The following is a 20114-nucleotide window of genomic DNA, read 5'->3' as shown; positions in this document are numbered from 1 at the left end:
TTTCTTGTATATATTACCAGCTATGCTAAGTATATTACTGAGTTCCTTTTTAAAACCACTCTTTGAATTCTAAGGAACTTGAAAAGAAGGGGCTGTGAGGATTCCAAACTGAAACAGGTAAGGGAAGCCAGCCCTGTAAATCTAATAAAGCCTAAATAAGACACAATCATCTTTTGCATGTTTTGTGTGTATCTATGCTCCAGTGTTTTACTGTAAATTGGAATTGGTTATGATTTCTCCCTTTTGTGTTAAATTAGAAAATCTTTGGTTCTGAGTTGTTATCAAATGATTTAAGGTTTCTACCTATTGTGCACCCTGGTATTCTAATACATCCTTAAACTAGCTATACCATGCATAATACACTGTGAGTTCTAAGAATAACAAAAAGGAAACCATAAACCCCAAAAAAACATATTTATATAATAAATGACAGTTAAATGAATAAGGCTAGAGAATTTAATTAGACAAGACTTAGCAGAGATTAAAGAAAAGAAAGGGAGGAAGGAAAGGGACTTGTTATCTTAAGGAAAGTATTACTCAATACTTAATAAGGCAGTAACTTGGACTCTTGGGCTACATTTGGCACGCTGGATTGTGTTGGACTGGACTATTCTTATGGATTATGCTGGATTGTGTTGGACTGGAGTAAGCTGGACTAAATGTTATCCTATGTTTGATGCTGTGTCGGATTATGAAGCCGGATAAGCCTAAAATTTTAAAATAATAAAAAATTTAATTATAAATTTTTAAAAAAACTATAATTTCAAGGGCTAAAATATAAAGTAACATTTGCAAACTTAACTTACAAATATTATGTTCAAGAGCAATCATATATTCAAATTAGTAAAAGACATTTCTATGAAATTATTGGGTATTTGCTTACAAAACCCACAAAATATTGGGTATTTGCTTCTACTGTACAATGGCCATCACAGCTTCGCATTAGTTTTACTGTTGCTACCACTTTACTTCCTTGGTGGAGAAACGTTTGCAATCTGCATCAACATCCTTCCTACTTTTCCTTGGGGGTGAAAGGTCTGATCCAGGAGAAGTAGGCAAGTGATCTCACTTCAATATTGCAGTAGAGTGATACTTGGGATTGGTAAAACCAACTAGCATCTACAAGTCAATGACCTTTCAATTGAAATGAATGAGTTAGATCTACCCCACCGCTCTCACCATCAGAGCCTCCTCTTCCTCCTCGAACCCACCCATTGTCGGCCGCAAGATTTGAGCCGCCATGATCGACTCTGGCCCTGCCAGAAATCCCAGAAATCTAAGAAATTCAAAAAAACTAAGAAGCAATCGCAGAAATCCCAAGCCATCAATCGGAAGAAACAATCCCATAAATCCAAAAAGGCTAAAAAAAAACCCAGCCGATCAATCTCACGCCATCAATCCATCAATCTAGTAGATCAATTCCAAAAAAATTAAGAAAAACCCAATAGATCAATCCCAAGCCACCTTGGTACAGTAGAGGGGGAGGGAGAGAGAAGAGAGTGACTAGTAGTTCTTATTTAGCACCGTCCTTCCACACGGTGCTATGCAATCCTGCCTAAGCGGGTGATTTCCTAAAACCGGTGCTATGCAATCCCACTTAAAATAGCACCGGGTGATGCCAAACATATATTACAGGTGTTATTTAACACAATCCTGTCTAATCCTATCTAATCCCGTGTAACAAACGTAGCCTTGGAGAGTATTCCTAAAACCTCGTACTGTTCTTTTTAGTTGTTTTTTAAGTCTTGATAGCTTACCAATAGAAGTCCTTAATTAGTGTAGGTTTTAAAACTCGTAAGTATCAAGTCTGCAACACAACCTATAGAACTTAATTGGAACAAGAGTACCAGTCAATAAAGGAATTTATGTGCTGCTCTTTGAAAACATCAGTAAATACTCTTTGAACTTAATTGATTAAGGCTTGTTTGACAGTGTTTTTAGAAGGCTTAAAAGTGCTTTCAAATAGTCAAAAACGTTTTTGATTATGTTTGGCAAAAAATAAGAAGCGCTTTTGAGTTCTAAAAGCACTTGAATTTTTTTCAAAAAAATCTATGAATTTTTAACAAAAGAGCTTATAGTAAAAGCGGTACTGAGCAAAAGCGTTTGTTATAGAAGTACTCCCAAACAAGTTAGAGATTGCATGTCAAACCAAAGTGCTAACGTGAGCTGCAAGTTATTCTTTTCCTTTTACATGAATGTAAAGCTCTTGGTGTCTAGCTATGATTAACAAGGTAAACATTAATAGGTTTCTTAGTTCTTTCCTTGCGGTGGAGCTGTAAAGAAAATAAAAGGAAGAAAGAAGAAAAACCCCTCTCATAAAACACCAAATAAGAATCAGCTTACTGTATTTAGTGAAAACACCTTACTATGTTTTTGACAGATAAATTGTTTATTCTTACCTTATCTCATGTCATGTTTCTCTTTAATTAGTTCTACTTACTTCTAAATTTTGACAGTTAATAATGTGAAACATCAACAAGGTACTGGTGCATCCCAACTTCTTGGATATAGTTTGAAGGATGCACGTGATGCTCTTGAAGGATGCCTACTTGAGGAGCTGGAAAAATATAGTTTCTAATTTCATTATATAATTAATACTCTTTTTGGTTCTTAGTACAGTAGATTTGAATATACGATTATAATTAAATGCGTATTTTGATGATTTTTATATATATGGAGTCGATCGATCACTGCTCTTCTTTTATACATGATTAATTTTATTAAATTTTAGTATATATATCATAATAAAAATTTAAGCATAGAAGTACAAAACAACAATTCTTAAATAAGACAAGTATAAGCTAGAATCTGCCAACAAAGTAATTGTCGGCCAAACATTAAAAATCTTTAGTGACGAATAGTTTTGTCCGCAAAAGCACTTTTCCAGACTAACTTTGGCCGGGAAAAGTTAAAACCTTAATCGACGAAGTTATTTAATTTGTTGGCCAAAGTGTTTTTCCGAACAAAAAGTTTGTCTTGAAAATTCATAAATCTGAATCCTGCAAGAAATTCACCGACCAAATTGCCAAGGATATTTTTTTCTCGACAAAAACTTTCTCGAAAAATGGTTGGATTTTGTCGGGGAAAGACCTTGTGCGACGAGCTTTGGGATACAAAATGGGCCGACAAAATTTTTTGTTGGCAAAGACTTTTACCGATTTTGTCGTCAAAAGCCATTTTTTTGGTAGTGCACGATCAGAATGTTTCAAAAATGTTCACTAGTATCCTTTTAAATAAATAATATATTAACTTGTAGAACATGTTTTAAAATAAAAAAGTTTCAGTTTTATTAATACATACGTACGTATTGGCATGCATAGTAGTCTACGTACATAGCCATGCACTGATGCACACGTAGTCCATTCCAACGTACGTAGCCAAAGACTTAATTTATGCGCGCACGTACACCTTCTAGGATATTTATACATCAAGAAAATTTATGGAATAAATTTTTTGTTTCCAAGTATGCTAGCTTGTATAGTTATATATATATATATTCTCGGTACTTTATAGTAGGTATTAATATAATAGAGAAATACATCAATAAATTTTCATCGTGGTCATGTTAGGGCGTCATTTTACAATATATACTTATGATCGGAACCGTTTAATTTTTCAAATTATTTTTTAAATATTATCTCTACAAAAAAATCAACCAAATAGAAAATCATTTGGTCATGTAATTGTTATAAATAACATACGGTTTTAGTAACAATTATACTCACTGTCCATTATTCAATAAAAGTTACATAAAAACGATTTATGATTTGGTTGATTTTTTTTTACAGAGATAATCTTTTAAGAATGATCTCGACAATGAACGATTCCGATTATAAGCTTACACTGTAAAATGACATAGTTTTCATTTATTAGTATGAAATCAGCACACAAAGATTAGTAGAGGATATGACGGAATAGACGATACACAGGTGAAAATTCGTGGACTATATAATTTAAAAAACAAATTTGTGAACCAAAGTGATGATACTCAAGGTAAAGTTTGAGGACCATTTTGCTATAATTCTCTCAAAATAATTATTTCACCACTTATACAGATTTTTAAGCATTAGTTGATGAAAAAAATATTGAAAAGAAGTTTTCTAATTTTTTATCACGTCCAACTAGTACAAAAAAAAAAAAAAAGAACTTTGGTGCATGATACCAGCCTTCAAACCTTGACCGTGGGGTATAGCATACAAAGACTTAACCACAAGCTAGGCTAGAGGGAAGGCCGGTGAGGATGCACCCCAACCAGCCCAAGGTCGACCTTTTTTTAAGCACTTGCCTGAATCAGGATAAGACCAATCCACCTAACAAAACCTATTACCAGAGTCCAGACACAGATTGAAGCCCATTGTTTCTACCAACTTTCCTTCTATATCCCTCCATCTCATCTATAAAAATGCCCTAAACACTCAGTGATATGTGAGTGCAAACCTAGCGCCGCCCTTCATCTCCAATTCACTAACATAACGATTAGGTTTAGGCTCTCATATAGAGAATGGTGGAAGTTTCTGAAGCTGACGCCCAGGGTGAAGAGGAAGACGGTGCTATAGTAATGGAGAGCTTGTTTGGCTGTTCAAAAAGATCGGATCAATGATTTACCAGAGGTACGTATATCTCAAAGCCTTGTCCTTTTCTTTTTCTTCAAACGACAACTTTCTTCCTTATAGATGTTAAATTGTGTTAATTTGTGCAAATCTTGTTTGCCTCGATCTGGGAAATCCATATATTGGTCCTGAATTGGTTGATCTGTTGTTTGACGTACACAAATTATTTATTTTAATTTTCTATTCTAGAGATGAGGCTGACTTTCTGTATTGGTGCAGTTTTTGTGGAGGATGGAGTTGGAGGGAGAACTGAAATAAGTCAGAGAGGTGAAGGCAGGCAACGGCCAAGTAATGCCTTTCCTCCAAACTTGAGCCAGTTATTGAGAAAGAGGGTTGCCAAAGCAGAACAAAGATTCATGGCCATGGTCTGACAAGATTTTTGAGGCTGTAGTTGGAAACAAATTTTATTTTCATTCCTCCTACATCAGAATATTAAGGTTCCTCCATGTTGCAGTCATAAAACAGATAAACTATACGTGATGGTTTCGTAGGTGCTTCCGTGCAGAAGGTTCCAAATCACAATTTTCCGAACCCTAATGGAACACAATTGGAATAAGTTGAAAGAAGCTATAGATCGATGAACATTGTTTATTTGTTTTGGGGAAAATCTTGGGATTGATTATATTTTGCTCTTGTTCCTTTTTCAACCTAGCTAGGTGTATATGAAACTTTTGTCTCCTTGGCTTTTTGAAAGATAAATATGTAGTTTGTAATTATCGAAATTGAGTTTCTTTCGATGTAAAGTCATAGTGTGTACAATATGAAGTGAAAGATCAAAGTTCATACTTGTAAATAGCACCCTTTTTTATTATTAAATTACTTACGTAAGTGGAGCCTTTGGAATTTGGATCTACAATATTATTGGACCATTGAAAATTGCCAATTGTACATTAATATATAAGCGTCCAGTACTCCTCACCTCACAATAAACGGACACTTTGATTTAATATGATTTCCAATAATTTTTGTTAAGATCCTTAATTTAAACATATGGGTCTCTAATTAAGCTAGCTAGTTTGCAGCGCTAGCATATATATGGGGAGTGCTATGACTTACATAGCTAAGTATATGTTGTTCTTAGAGATGTACGTCTTGTTTATGCTTCTACTTTCGCATTAAATAGTATATTAATTCTAAATTAGTTAGTTCTATTCTATTAATGGCGTACCTGAAAGTTTATTAGTGAAAGATACTCGTTTACCTCATTAGTTGTATTTAGTACAGACTTGATCTGTGTTGTTGAGTTTTTTTTTTTCCCCAAACAACAAACTACAAATATTGTTTTGAATAAGCTTTTATGAGCCATTCTTTAGAGGCATGGAGACAGGGAGATCCGGAGATGGGATGAGTTGGCTTGTGAATGAGCATTAATTGATTATTCGTAAACTTTTTTTATTGGTTATTCACTTATTCATAAATTGTTAAGGGATACATGCATATGATTTTATTTAATAACTTATCCATATATAATAATCTCTTTGGGATAGAATTATAGAAACTACATTAATTAGTATCCTTTTTTTTTTGGGTTTTTTTCAAATTTGGTACCTGAACTATTACCCGTGTCCCAATTAAGTACCTGAACTTTTATTTGTCCCTATTAGGTACCTGAACTTTTATTTTGTACTAATGTAGTACCTAAATTGATTTCCGTTAAAGAAATGGACGGAAGCTGTGAAATCCAAGGGTTTTTTAGTCAATTCAAGTGAGATTGTTTACCCATCATCTCTATTCCCCAGCCTGTCCTTTTCCCCACCATTGTCATCTTCTCCCCTGCGTTAATTGGCATAAGTGGGCATGACCTTCACACAAAGTTTTCCTACAACCACCAAAGCCTCACCCAACCCAACTGAAACCAAGAAATCAAGCAAAACATGGCAATGGCATTGGCGCTTCGCAGGCTTTCCTCTTCTGGGGACAAGCCCATTCGACCTCTCTTCAATGCCACCTCTCTTTATTACATGGTTCTCTTTTTATATTCATTTCTTTTGTTGGGTTATGTTCTGTCATTGAATGCCTGATCATATTTAACCACTTTTCCCACTTTTCTCTGTCACTTTTACAGTCATCTTTGCCTAATGAAGCTGTGTACGAGAAGGAGAAGTCCGGTGTCAAAGTAAGCTCCTAATCCTATATATCCTGTTATCTATCTGACTTGGTTTTTCGTTTTATGTTTTTGTTTGTTGCTGTGTTTTGCTTCTAAGTACTGAAATATAAACTTTTTATTGGCTTACAGTGGCCTAATGCCAATTAACGCAGGAGAGAAGATGACAATGGTGGGGAAAAGGACAGGCTGGGGAATAGGCTGGGGAATAGAGATGATGGGTAAACAATCTCACTTGAATTGACTAAAAAACCCTTGGATTTCACAGCTTCCGTCCATTTTTTTAACGGAAATCAATTTAGGTACTACATTAGTACAAAATAAAAGTTCAGGTACCTAATAGGGACAAATAAAAGTTCAGATACTTAATTGGGACACGGGTAATAGTTCAGGTACCAAATTTGAAAAAAACCCTTTTTTTTTTCACTAAATTTGTTTGGCATATAGTTCGATGTTTTGGGATATTAGGAGATATTACATGCATGGCAGCCATGTCTAAGCCTGTATATATTGGGATCCTTTTCTCCTCAAGTGACTGAACTATTTGCCTTCCTGCATATAAAACAACCAAGATAATATGAGATTAAAGTTTGGTTAACATTGGTCGGGTCACTGAACTTTTGCTCCCCCTGCATATGATAATACAATATATTATCATATGGAATATGAGATAAAGTTTTTTGGTTAACTGTTGTTAATTTCATAAGTAATTACTGCATGTTAATTGGAAGATGGTTGTATAGCAAGAGATGTGCAACACTTGTTATGTATATCAATGACCATTTAGTCTAGTGCCGTAGCACCTAGCCTTCCTTTTGTTAGAAGGCGGTCCTATCGATCAATTTTAAATCTCATATATGGATACTAATTGTTGATAATCACAAAAAAAAAAAAAAAAAACACTTGGTATGTATACTTAGATCAATGTTCATAATGATATATTGTGTATTGAATATGGCTGTATGTATTAAATAACATATAAGCAATAATGGTACCTATAGCTAACACGAAAATAACAAGGTTAGGGTTTTGTTTCTTGATGTAATTATGGTTTTGTTTCTTATGTTTGTTTGTGCAAATTTGACCATACTTTTTATTTTTGGTAGTGCATGTTTTTTTTTTTTTGGGCTTAAGTTTGCTTGGGATCTTCCCTTTAGGGATGCTATTCTGGAGTTAGCTAGCTAGATTATTCTTGTTCTGCTGTGGCTCTTGCTAAAAAGGCTTGTGGAGGACTTTCATCCTTTGGCTACAATCATTCTGGGCTGTCAGAGTTGGAGATGTAGTGTCTCATATGTGTAATATGGTGGCGTTGGAGCTGGGCTGTAATTTCTTTGCCTCTCCTCCTGTTTCTGTGCAAGCATGTCTCCCCCTGACAGGATTTCCAATTTTCAACATGTTTTGGCCTAAAAATAATTGCCTATGCCACGTGGGGCAAGGAATTGCGGGCATGCCACCATCCGAAAAAGACGGAATCAAACAGGGGTCTTGGCTGAGACCAACAAGGGTCTGCCGAATTAAAGAATGATCTAGCTCTAGGACTTCGCTTAGTTTGTACTGATTCGATCTAACTCTGTGTGTGAATTTGAGTGTGATAACTATGGGGACTAAAGCGGATTGACTTAGATAAAAACAGAAAATCTTAAAATGGAAAATAAGAGAAATATGTTGTGGGTAAAGTTGGTAAGTGATGGTGGTCCTTACCACGAATCTGACCATATATATTTCATACCCAATCATACCATTTGGTGTAAATAAAGAGGGTGGATTAAATAAATCCACTAAAAAAGCAAATTAAAAGGAACTAAATCTAGAGAATAAATGAGGTTTTCCCAAGGAGTAATGATCAAAATGTAACATTCATTTGAGAGTCAAAGGAAAAGACTAGTCAAGCAGATAAATAAATAACATTCATTTCCAAACAAACAAGAAAAGAGTAACAACTTCTTTCACACTGTTCATAATCAAACTTACACATGAAAGGGAACAAAATAAAGACAAAGGTAAAGAGCAAAAAGTGAGCTAAGAACAATGAACTTACAACTACCTAAATGCCAAATAATCAATTGAAAGTACAATACAAAAGTTGAGCTTTGAAAATTGAGAGAGAGTAGCCTCTTGGGATTTGGTTTTAATGTGGGGGGTTGATGATTTTTTTTATTCTTCTTGTCACTTCGTATTTATATCATTTTTTCGAGGTTAGGGTTTAACGTGACCCTATTTGGATGGGTTCCACGTGTAGGGCTCTTCTTAATTCTTTTCGTCCCACCTAATCTCGTATTATATATTGCCAGCTTTATTGCATGTCACGCTTGTCCTTTATCAGCTAGAATAGTGACACGTGTCAATTTTAGAGTTAACCCCAACACAACATGATCCAGTTATTACTAAGCTCGAATAACAGTCACTATTATTCCAAACTATTCCCCCCACCACCAACATTGTCACACATTAGTGTTTCACACAACAAATATGGAACATGGAATAATCCGTGCCAAGTTTTGTAACTAATTAATATTCATTAACTTTGTAATAATGATTGTTTTAGACTTTTAGTACGAATTGTTATGTTTGGTCGTACTGTTGTTAGGGCAGTCACCAATTTATTAACTTTTGGTTTAGAAACATGATAACGTGTTGTAAACTTGGATTCTGTTCCTTAGTCCTCATTAATTTACAAATGAAAAAATTAGCGTTCATTTCTTAGTGTAATTGTGGTTTAGTTAGATTTTCTTATTAATTAATATTTGGTTATGTTTGTGCAACTTTTACTTTACCTTCTAATTCTATATATTGTTTATTTTTAGAGAAAATCTTATTCACCGAAAAGCATTAGGATATATTTCAATAATACTATGTTAACAGCCATTATTTTGTTTTTAATTGTAGACATATGCAGTTTTGTTGAAGTAACGAAGAAATTCCCTCCTCAACAGAAATAAACCAAAAATTTCCCTACCTTTTTTTTTTTCTTGTTAAAAAGATAATATATCATGAAATTCATTTCTCCTATCCTTCAATTACAACACATGCACACAACTTACAACAACACCAACAATATGTTGACAACAAATTAAGGAGCCCAAGACAAAGTTAATTGTTTATGTTTCAAGGCCTGAGGCCCAAGCCCTCAATAGACTTTCTGGGCCTAAGGCCCATGTGAAAAATAAAGATTGGAGGGAGCCGAGAGTCAGAGGAGCCAGGGCTTCCGCATTAGAGCAACAAAGAAGCAGTAGTCGTCAGTAGCCACCGTAAACTCTTAAACCCTCCAAAAACCCCCAAAACCCCAAACTTTGAAACTCTCTTGCAGTTGCAGAGATGATTGGGGGCGGCAAGAGCTACGTGTCGGCACTGCCGACCTTCTCCACCGATGCCAAGCGCCTCCTCGTCTGCACAGGCACCACCGTCTCCGTCTTCAGCTCCTCCACTGGTTTACAGGTTTCCGATTTTACCCTCCACTTCCTCCTCAATTTACGTTCACATACATACCCCTGTCTATCACAAAGTTTCATCCTTTTTAATTTTATTAGATAACTTCCTTGGAGGGTCACAAAGCTTTGGTCACCTCCGTCATAGTGGTTCCCGGTAACAAAGCTCTGAGCTTCTGCTGGACCTCCTCGCTCGACGGCACCATTCGCTATTGGGACTTCTCCGTCGCCGAGTTGATGAAGACCATTGATATTAAAATGCCCATTTTCTCTATGGTAGCTTGGTTGCTTTATTACATTATTATTATTATTATTGTTGGTATTCTCTTATTTTGTGTTTGGTTACCGAGAAAATTTGAGTGTTGTTTGATTTTGATTTTCAGGTTATTCCGTCCATTTTGGGCCAACCGGAGAAAGGAATGTTGAATGTTGTTTTTGCTTATCTGTCTGTTGAAAATCTCAAAGTGCAAGAAAACACACCAAAGGCCTTGCGCGGACAGATTCGCAAGTGTAATTTGACCGAGTCTCGTTTGGTTGGCAGTGTTCTCGCAGAGGTGCAAGGATTATGTACTAAAAATTATGTGCTTTTAAAGTTATTGCTATTGCATATATGTGGTATTAATGAGAATTTACTGTTATATGCAAGGAAATGAGTATATAAAGGGAACAAATAAGAAGTTCTGTGATATGATTGATTACATAGAGTTGTATAATTTTATGTGTTTCATGATTTTCATGTTGGTTGATAGCTTTTTATTGTTGTGGACTTTTGGTAGAGTGTAATATGGAATTCTTGATTGTACTGGTTTATGTATTGGATAGCTGATATACTTATAACCTATTTATATTGATATTATTACTCGTGACCAGAACTTGAAGGATATAGCATTTGAAGTTCATAAATTTTATGAAAACATGTGTCCTATATGCACTTTTCCATGATATTCCTATTGTACTACAAGAAAATATGTTGTTTAGTCTTTTTCTATTAAAAAGTGGTATGGTGATAAACTTCATTTGGTGATGCAAATGCCTTTTCAAATTGCCTTTGCATAACAATTTTTTTTATTTGTTTTACTTTTTTTCTTTCATTACAACCTTTGCCTAACTATTCGTTTATTCTCGTGTAGCAAGTCCTTTTATTTTATTTTATTTTTCTCTAAATATTTTAGTTGAACTTCAGCATTATATACTGATTATAGAGCTAATCTGCGTTGCCACCAATTTCCTTATACTGTCCAAGATGGCAAAAACTAATTCATTCCATTCAGTTATGTTAAATTGATTCCAATTGTTCTCGTATTTTTGTTTCTTAAGAGTGCCTATTAACTTTTGGAGATGAAACTTTCTTTAAAAGAAAAATGAAGATAATTTCATTGATGCCTGAGATTGTGACAGCCTCTGCCATTTTTCTATGTGAATAACTTGTCTTAATTACACAAAAGTTGCTCAAACAGGTTAAGATAATGGAGAGATGAGGTTCAAGTTATTGATACTTGTACCATAATTTAAGTAAAATACTTTATTTTGGATATAATTCTAAATCTTTAGGAAATGAATTGGAGAACCCCCTTGAGTATTGTTAATTCATTCCATTTTTTTATTTCCCCTATTGTAGTATAAGGTGCATGACATTGTATTGTTTTTTAATTTGACAGACTCGAAAACCAGAGGTTATAACTATCAGTCCCTCAGGAAAATTATTTGGCATTCGGAACAAGCGGAAGCTTCATATATGGAGAGCCCCTGCTATAGATTCTAAACTCTTAGTGTCTAAGAAGATTACTCTGCATCATACAAGAAATTTGACGGTTCTTGCGTTTCATCCAACCAAGAGACTTGTTGCTGCAGGTGATGTAAGTGGGAGAATTCTAATCTGGAGAGGGTTTGGTAATCGTATTTTTTCCGATGGTGACAAACTAGCAAATGGAAGATCAATGAATAATAAGGAAGAAAGACCTGGGGTTAGGGAAGATGATGATGCTGATTCTTGCTCCACATGGCATTGGCATCCTACTGGAATAAGTGTCCTTTCGTTCTCTTCTGACGGAGCCTATTTGTATTCAGGTATGTGGGTTTTGAGGTATTTCAGGTGAAAATTGTGTCTGGATTATGCCATGCTTTTCTTTACTGTTCCCTTTTTTTTTCCTTTCTTTTTCATGATTTTGTTAATGTGTAAAGTGTCCTACTTTTGACACCTCTGTTGATTTACAGGCGGAATGGAAGGAGTTCTTGTGGTCTGGCAGCTAGACACAGGAAAAAAGAAATTTTTACCCAGAATTGGATCTCCACTTCTATATTTGACTGATTCTCCAGATCCTTCACTTTCCTCTGTAAGAAGACTTCCAATTTACTGGGATGGAGTATTGTAACATAGTCATACATTCTCTGTTGTTAAAGAACTAATGAATTCTACTGGTTTTACTGATATAAGGTTTTCAGATATCTTGTGCAGATAATCAAATTCATATACTAAAAATGCCCTCAATGGAAATCTTGAAGTCTATTTCAGGGATCAAGGTTTGTTTCAATTGGAAATTCTGATGTGTGTTAAGGCCATACTATTTTGTTATTGACATATTATAGATGCTTAATAGACTTAGGTAACAGTGATTAGTAGGAAACATGGCTATCGGTAAGTTGCGTATTGATGAGCATGATACTAATAGTAAATTAATATCAAAACCTTGTGGACAGGGGCGGACCTAGGAGGAGACCAAAGAGGGTCATGGCCCCTGCAAATTTTTGGAAAAAACCAATTTATGTAGAGATCCACATCTACTTTTGATGTGTTTTCTGTCTGTTGGTATCATTCATTAGATTTTGTTTTGTTTTGCTGCTTCAGTTTGCTAGTTGTTATGTCTCCCGGCTGCTTGGGCTTCTTTTGCCTTTGTATGTTTCCTGTTGTTTCTCCTGCCTTTGGGCTTTGGCAATGAAATATCCAATACAGAAAAAAAAAAAAAAAATATATATATATATATAGAGAGAGAGAGAGAGAGAGAGAGAGAGAGAGAGAGAGAGAGAGAGAGAGAGAGAGAGAGAGAGAGAGAGAGAGAGAGACCCAATCAAATTGAGAGGTAAGTTTGGAGAGGTCTTTTTTGGATGCTTAATTTCACAATTTTATTTTTTGTTTTTTGTTTTTTGTTTTTATTTTATATTCATCTTGCTACTTTGGCCCCTAAATAGAAAATTTCTTGCTTGGTCCCTGCTTGTGGAGTAGGCCTCATTGCCTGGGGGTAAGGAGAGTTAATTGTGCCTTTGTTTGTGAGGCAAGTGTAATGAAATCCTACTGACATTTTCTCTTGAAGAACCTTTGGAATGGGTTACAAGAGGTGTGGGCCTCATGGTTTGAGATATAAGCACGCAAAAAGCGTGTCATTAAAGTTTGCACCATACGTTGGCTGAGAAGCATATGCATCATGAATTTCTACATGATATTGGCCGGAGACATTCTTGAACTGCCTCGCCTTGTGATGAGCCTTAAATTGCTCTAACCTTATATCCAGTTTGAATGTTAATGTGTGCATATGTGAGATATAGTGAACTGGTGCTTAAGCAACTTATTTATGAATTTTTCCAGGATGGCTGCTGTATGTTTTGATGGATTCCTTCACCTTTTGTGCTACATGTCTTTGAAGTTACTTTCAGCAGCTTCATGTGATGAATAAAATAGTGTCAAAGCTTCTAAATCTCTTATTCTTTACTTTTCAGCCTCCTTTTTTATCTCCAGAGATATGTGAAGGTAACAGCAGCAAGTTTGCCTTTGATCACACTGCTGGGTTAGTTGCGTTGCGTACAGAGAATTATCGCATCCAATTCTATAGCTTGTTTGATGACCGTGAAATTTCTCAGGTGAGGATGTTATATTTTTTTACTTGATGTTTCAGTGGATAAATGTTTAATTTGTTACAATGAGCTTTTTGTTGCTTTCTGGGTCTTTTGATTCTCCTGCTAAGGCAGTTTTCCATTGATAACTACCCACAACAGCAATTCCAGGGACAAGCACTAGCTGCTGATGTTGATGAATTATTATTATTATTTACCTTTATATATTAACCCACTAGCTATATGGCATCAATGTTTTGATGATAAATACGCTTGTGTGTGTGTGTGTGTTTAGGTGTACATGTTTGGGAAGAGAGAAAGGACCCTTAATTGAAGCAGTTCCCTTGATATTTAAATCTTGACATAAATTATTTTTTCAATTGGAGAAACTCATTGCTACTACTTATGGGGAGTTTTTATTGTTTTAACCTTGTGAATTTAAAAAGGTGATATTGCTCTGATTTTGTTCATGTTGGGAGCAGTAATGGATCTACCAGTTGGATGCATCATGTACTTGCTCCATCGCCTTTTAATGTGCATGACATTTATGTATAGACATATATGTATATATATATATACTTATGTTGGCCAAAAAAAATATATATATATATACTTATGTATATGTATAGAGAGAGAGAGAGAGAGAGAGAGAGAGAGAGAGAGAGAGAGAGAGAGAGAGAGAGAGAGAGAGAGATTGCTCTGTGGTTTATAAGTGATGATGTGTGAGTTAAATTTTTCTGGATTGGACGTTTCGCAGGTTCAAGTCTGTGATAGAAACCATCAACCAGGTGATGATGTTACAGTAAGTTGCTCATCTTACTTTCATGCTTGAGAGCACCATCTCATTTATTTGCATATCTCTTAAACATATGATCATTAATTTGATGCTGTCTTGGGATATTGTGGTCACAGGTAATAGTGACTTTGGTGTCTCTATCTGGAGATGGCTCTATGATGAGCACTGTTGAAGTTAAGATTCCTGAGGAGGGATTAGGTAGTCTTGTTTGTCTTAAGTTTTGGGCATCAGGATCACAGAACAAAAATTTCAGCTTGTCCACCATTGCGTATGAACCCCACAGGTTTGGGCCTGACTGATCTACCTTGAAAAGTGGTGTGGGTGACATTTAATATTTTTCTTAGGTTGTGATACTCATTGAGAAATCATATCTTACTGTGAATATAACAATCTCTTATATGCTTAATAGTTGTGAAGCTAGATAATGAATTAATTAGGTGGTATAGTCTTTTGTATATATAATATACGTTAGTGGTAACCATTAATATATACATATATATTTTTATAGGGATGCTGGAATTTCTTCACTTGCTTTCCATCCTACTCGCCCTATGGTGGTTAGTTCATCCTATGGTGGGGATTTCAAGGTAAATTTGAATGAATTGTATATTTATTAATGAGGGTAATGTTTCCTATGAAATTTACAATTTTATTTCAATGTTTCAGATTTGGCTTTGCAGTGATGAGATTCAGCAGAAACATGAGGAATTGCAACATTCTGGTTGGATGTGTCATGCTATAGGTTCATACAAGTATGTTCCTGCTCTATCTTGGAAGACAAAACTTTCTTGTAGAGGCCATCACCGTGTTCTCCTTGCTGGGAATTGAATATCCTACATTTACTTGTTGAAAAAACTTTACTAAGTAATAAGAGGACTTAACTCATGAATACCAAACCTCACGAGGTGAATTATTAAAATTCCATTCTAGTCTCTTGATGAGGATTTTCAAAGTGAATCTTGGTTAGCCATAGACGTCATGTTTTAAGTTTTATCTATGCCATGTTTGTTTTTTTTTTTTTTTGTTTCTTGGCCGTCCTTTGTTCGCCAAAGCTTTGTATGCTAAACTGCATAATTATGTTGACACCTCCGAGTACGGAAATAATTCATGCAAAAGGGGGAGGGGGGGGGGGGGGGGGGGAAGAGGAGGAGGGGGGAGGATAGAATAAATTACAACTGTAGAAGAAAAAAAATGACGTGCAGGCTGGATGTTTTTCTGCATATATAGAAGAATAACCTGGTGTTCAAAACTCTTGGTTCTCTTTGTAAGACATATGAACTGGTTTTGGAAACTCTCAGTCTTATGCACAAGGATTGCCCATGCAGGAAAAAGCCAATGACAGCTGCTGCATTTTCCGCTGATGGTTCTGTTCTGGCTGTTGCAGCTGAAACTGTAATCACACTTTGGGACCCTGACAACAATGTGCTTGTGGCTGTGATTGGAGAGATGCAGATGGTGATTTTTCCTATCCCAATTGTTTTTGCATTAATCTCGCTTCAGGAACATATATTTCATGTGAATCATTATGTTATTTCATGGAAATTTAACAGTCACATGTGGCCTGTCTACCTTCTAATCTTTCATTTGGGTACTGATGTTTCATTTATGGAAGAACTTCAGACCTCCCTGCTCTCCAAATTGAGCTTTAGAATATGACTATTTTTTTCATCTCCCCATCTATCATGTCATGTTCTTGCTGGTCTAAGCTATAGAGTTGCCAGAAGATATATATAAAAAATTTAGTTTACTGCATTTAGTTTGAGTATTGATGAATCACTTCTCTCTCTTTCTCTCACACATATAATTGTTCTTTTTTTTTTTTTTTTCCAGCCAATTGTGACCCTGTCCTTTGCTGGAAAATCAGAGTATCTTGTCTCTGTCTCCCAAGGTTCAAAGCCACAACTATCTGTGTGGAGCCTGTCAAAATTGTCAGAATCTTGGTCATACAAGCTTCACATAGAAGGTTTGGATATCTTTCTTTCTTCCCCCTTCCCCGCCAACAAATATTCCCCTTTTAAATTATTGTGTATATTTTCTTTCTCCGTAAGGTTTTCCTAATCTCATCACTATTGCTTGTGCAATAAACTAGTGACTCAAGGCTTTTATCTTGCTCCTGGTGTAAAATTCAGTTTACTAAATTACTAGACAATATACTAAGGGCTAAGAAAGCCACTCAATAAATGCTTCTGTGGAAAGCTTAGTCTAATAGCTTTCTGCCTGTATGCTTTCACGTGATAAAACCATATAATGGTTTAAGCCAGCTAGGCCTATGTTTACAACTTCTGAAGAGCTCAGAGCACCTTTGACAACATTGTGCCCTGTTGTTCTATATTCCACTGATGTCAAGCTGAACTGAATGTTCCTTTTAATAATTGTGACAGTTATGTCATTCGTGTCCTAATTCGAATGTGAATTTCTGTTGTTTATACATTTTTCAGATGTTACCTGTGCGGTAGACTCATCATCATTTGCTGTTCTTGCCCTTCTCCCCAAATCATCTACATGTATAGGCTCTAATGAACCATCTTTTCAAGGAAAAGATGGGGTTATCTTATTATTCGATGCAACAGATCCTGTTCCATTGGCTATGTGGTCTGTAAGGAAGGTATGGTATACTTAATCTCTGCTTTTTGGTATATGCTTCCCCATATTTCTTTTTTTTTTTTTTTCCTTCTAGAATCCATTTAACATAAAATATGAAAATGTAAATGTGCTTTGAGATGTTGGATCCATGAATACCATGCACACAGAAAGAAAGAAAAAAAAAAAAAGAGGAAGCAAAACAAGGAAACAAAAATGGAAAATCTTCACAAGATATATAATCAGTTGCTTGCTTTCATGGTCTGTTCACATTTGTGTGCCTCTCTTTTTTCTTTTGTGAGGGGGTTTCCTTTTTGATAAAATGTCTAATTGCATTTTCACCAAAGAGAATGAAGAAGGCCTCTGTCACTTTGTTTGAAAAGTAAAAAGTTCAACTCTTGCAAGGCAAAGAAAAGGAAAACAAATGATCCTTTGGTCACAGGCCAAAAAATGTATAAACAATTTTGTAATTTAATCAAAACTCTAGATGTGTATGCAGATGAAGTGTGATTTCGTGATGCTTTTCTGTGTTTTTAATTGCTTTAATTTCCATTGTATTAGAGATGAATAAATTGTATTCTGATCCTTTATGCTTATATTGCAGGCTGAGGGAGGGGCGCTTGCTTTCCTTAACAGAAATTCACCTTCCTTCCAACAAAATATTTTAGATGGGAAACCACCACAAGCTTTGCTTGTCTATATAAATGGTGACCATGAGTACATCCTCTTTGACCCATATGACAATGAAGCACATGAATTTAGTCTAACCAGGCGGGAGGGTCATACTGCCCTTGATGAAACAGGTGAGACTTCCTTGAACATTAGTTACGTCTTAGGATCTAGCTTCAAATTATACTACTATGAAGTTTACTACTCCTTAATGCTTGGAAATTGATACATCGAAATGCTTTGTTGGTTCACCTTCATTTCTTGAAAGTTCAATTTTAATTCTAGTTTTGTTTGGCATATAGTGATACTCATACCTTACAAGGAGTTTTTAATATTCACTCATAAAAACAAATACAGTAAAATGAGGATCACTTATGTTGAAGAAGAATATGACTGACTACTTTTTATTGACTTAGGCCTAAATATTCAAGCATATATTCTAATAGCATATGAAATGTGTCCTATATGGGTGCAAATGGTACGACACTGAGAATCTCGTGATGGAATAAGCTTTCATTAGTTACCATGGATTGCAAGCTCAGTTTGGGACAAAAATTAACTATATCCATAGGTTAAGACATATTCACCATCTAACTTTTTATCCGCATGTCTAGATAAAGCATGCATACATACACATATATACATACATGTATTCCTATGAATACCTATGAATATTGCATTATTATTCAAGAGAAGAGGTTAGAAAAAGTTGATTTATATGTAGGTGAGTTAGATTTTTTTGGTTCAGTGGTCCCTCATTGTTAATTAAACTGCATACATATATCTGCTTTCAAGTAGAAAATATTACAATCAACATCATCATTCGAGTTGGTTGGGTAAAATCAACTGAAGGGTTTATAACCAATATTACTGTTGCGTTCTGGAACCTCAGAATTATGAATGGCATCTGATTTTGCATATGATGTGTGTATGCATGCTTATATTATAATATTTTATCTGGGGTTTAGGTGCAGATTCCACGCTTGAATAGTTCTAAATATTTTGTTTTTTTACTTTAATTTTTCGTACAACAGGGCAATTTGGATATGCATCCATCTATGGGGAGCTACCGCAATTTGATATAAAGAGAGACCAGACTTTGTTGGCCCCATCTGCTCCATCACAGAGGCCGTGGGAGACTCTATTTAGTGGGTCGTCGCATAAACTTCCACCCCTCACCAAATTGTGTTCAGAATTTATGGAATCGCTGCTAGAAAGGAGGACTGCCACTGTAGAATAAGTTGTTTTGTTGCCCTCCACTGTCAATCTAGATATCATCAGGTGAGGGTGTGAAGAAGATTTGCTGTCTGGTTGATAAACAAAGATAATATTGGGAATGTGACATATTTGGTGGCTTTGGGGCAGAAGGCAAATCTGGATGTTGTATAAATGAGGTCAACACTCAGTTAAATTAAAGGAATCATGTATTTTGGAGTTTAAAAGTTTAGTAGTCTTGGTGAGGATTGTGCTCTTGATTTATTGTGAATCCCTGCTTGACTTAAGTACAAGGCCATATGAGAAGAAGGAAGTCCTGTCCAATTTAAGTTCTTTTGGCTTTGACAATTTTGTAACCTTGAGGGAACAACTACAGCAAAATTTTGTAATCTTATATTCTACAGAAATTTTGTAAATTTGATGAGTTTGTATCAGCTCTTAAATTCTATTGGAAGGTGAAAACTTATTGACCAGTTCTTTGAACCTTTGTCTCAACTGTGGCTAGGCTTCATTGTATTTGGATTCAGCCCTATGCTTTACACTAATTGAACCCACCAAGTATATGCACAACCCAATTATTATACTTAGTAAATTACTAAATATGGTATAACATGTGTAAGGGAGGATTTCAATTTAAAACAAGGGAGTTAAAAAGAACAAAAGAGAAAGCTCTCTTATATAGAATAATTGGGCTTTGGAAAGTTGGATCATGGTGCTAATTAAGTTCTAACTATATGCTTGGAAGTTAAAAACGCTACCTTCATGGCTTGATACATAATGTTGGATAAATCACTTCAGTTGAAAGGTCAGTGACACCAAACTTTTGTGTTTCAGCATTCAATAATGAATAAAAAAGTTGAGGTCATCTGTGGTTGATTCACGTGTTGCAG

General features: G+C 35.4%; 1 protein-coding gene across 1 annotated transcript; it reads left to right on the top strand.

The window, feature by feature from the left end:
- Nucleotides 1-9928: 9928 nt before the first annotated feature.
- Nucleotides 9929-19694, top strand: LOC147293564 (Transducin/WD40 repeat-like superfamily protein). The gene is made up of 16 exons (XM_086231675.1): nucleotides 9929-10149; nucleotides 10242-10415; nucleotides 10523-10693; nucleotides 11798-12206; nucleotides 12354-12472; nucleotides 12582-12659; nucleotides 13851-13991; nucleotides 14722-14766; nucleotides 14877-15043; nucleotides 15269-15347; nucleotides 15427-15512; nucleotides 16086-16215; nucleotides 16591-16723; nucleotides 17199-17365; nucleotides 17945-18143; nucleotides 19044-19694. The coding sequence occupies exons 1-16, from the start codon at nucleotides 10030-10032 to the stop codon at nucleotides 19247-19249; spliced, it is 2424 nt and encodes an 807-aa protein (XP_086087801.1). The 5' UTR covers nucleotides 9929-10029; the 3' UTR covers nucleotides 19250-19694.
- The last annotated feature ends 420 nt before the right edge of the window (nucleotides 19695-20114 follow it).

The sequence above is a fragment of the Dryas octopetala genome, chromosome 2, assembly GCF_963921425.1.
Source record: "Dryas octopetala chromosome 2, drDryOcto1.1, whole genome shotgun sequence".
In the NCBI taxonomy this organism is placed as follows: domain Eukaryota; kingdom Viridiplantae; phylum Streptophyta; class Magnoliopsida; order Rosales; family Rosaceae; genus Dryas; species Dryas octopetala.
The sequence above is the reverse complement of the archived record's forward strand: the minus strand, read 5'-3'. Positions and strand labels throughout refer to the sequence as shown.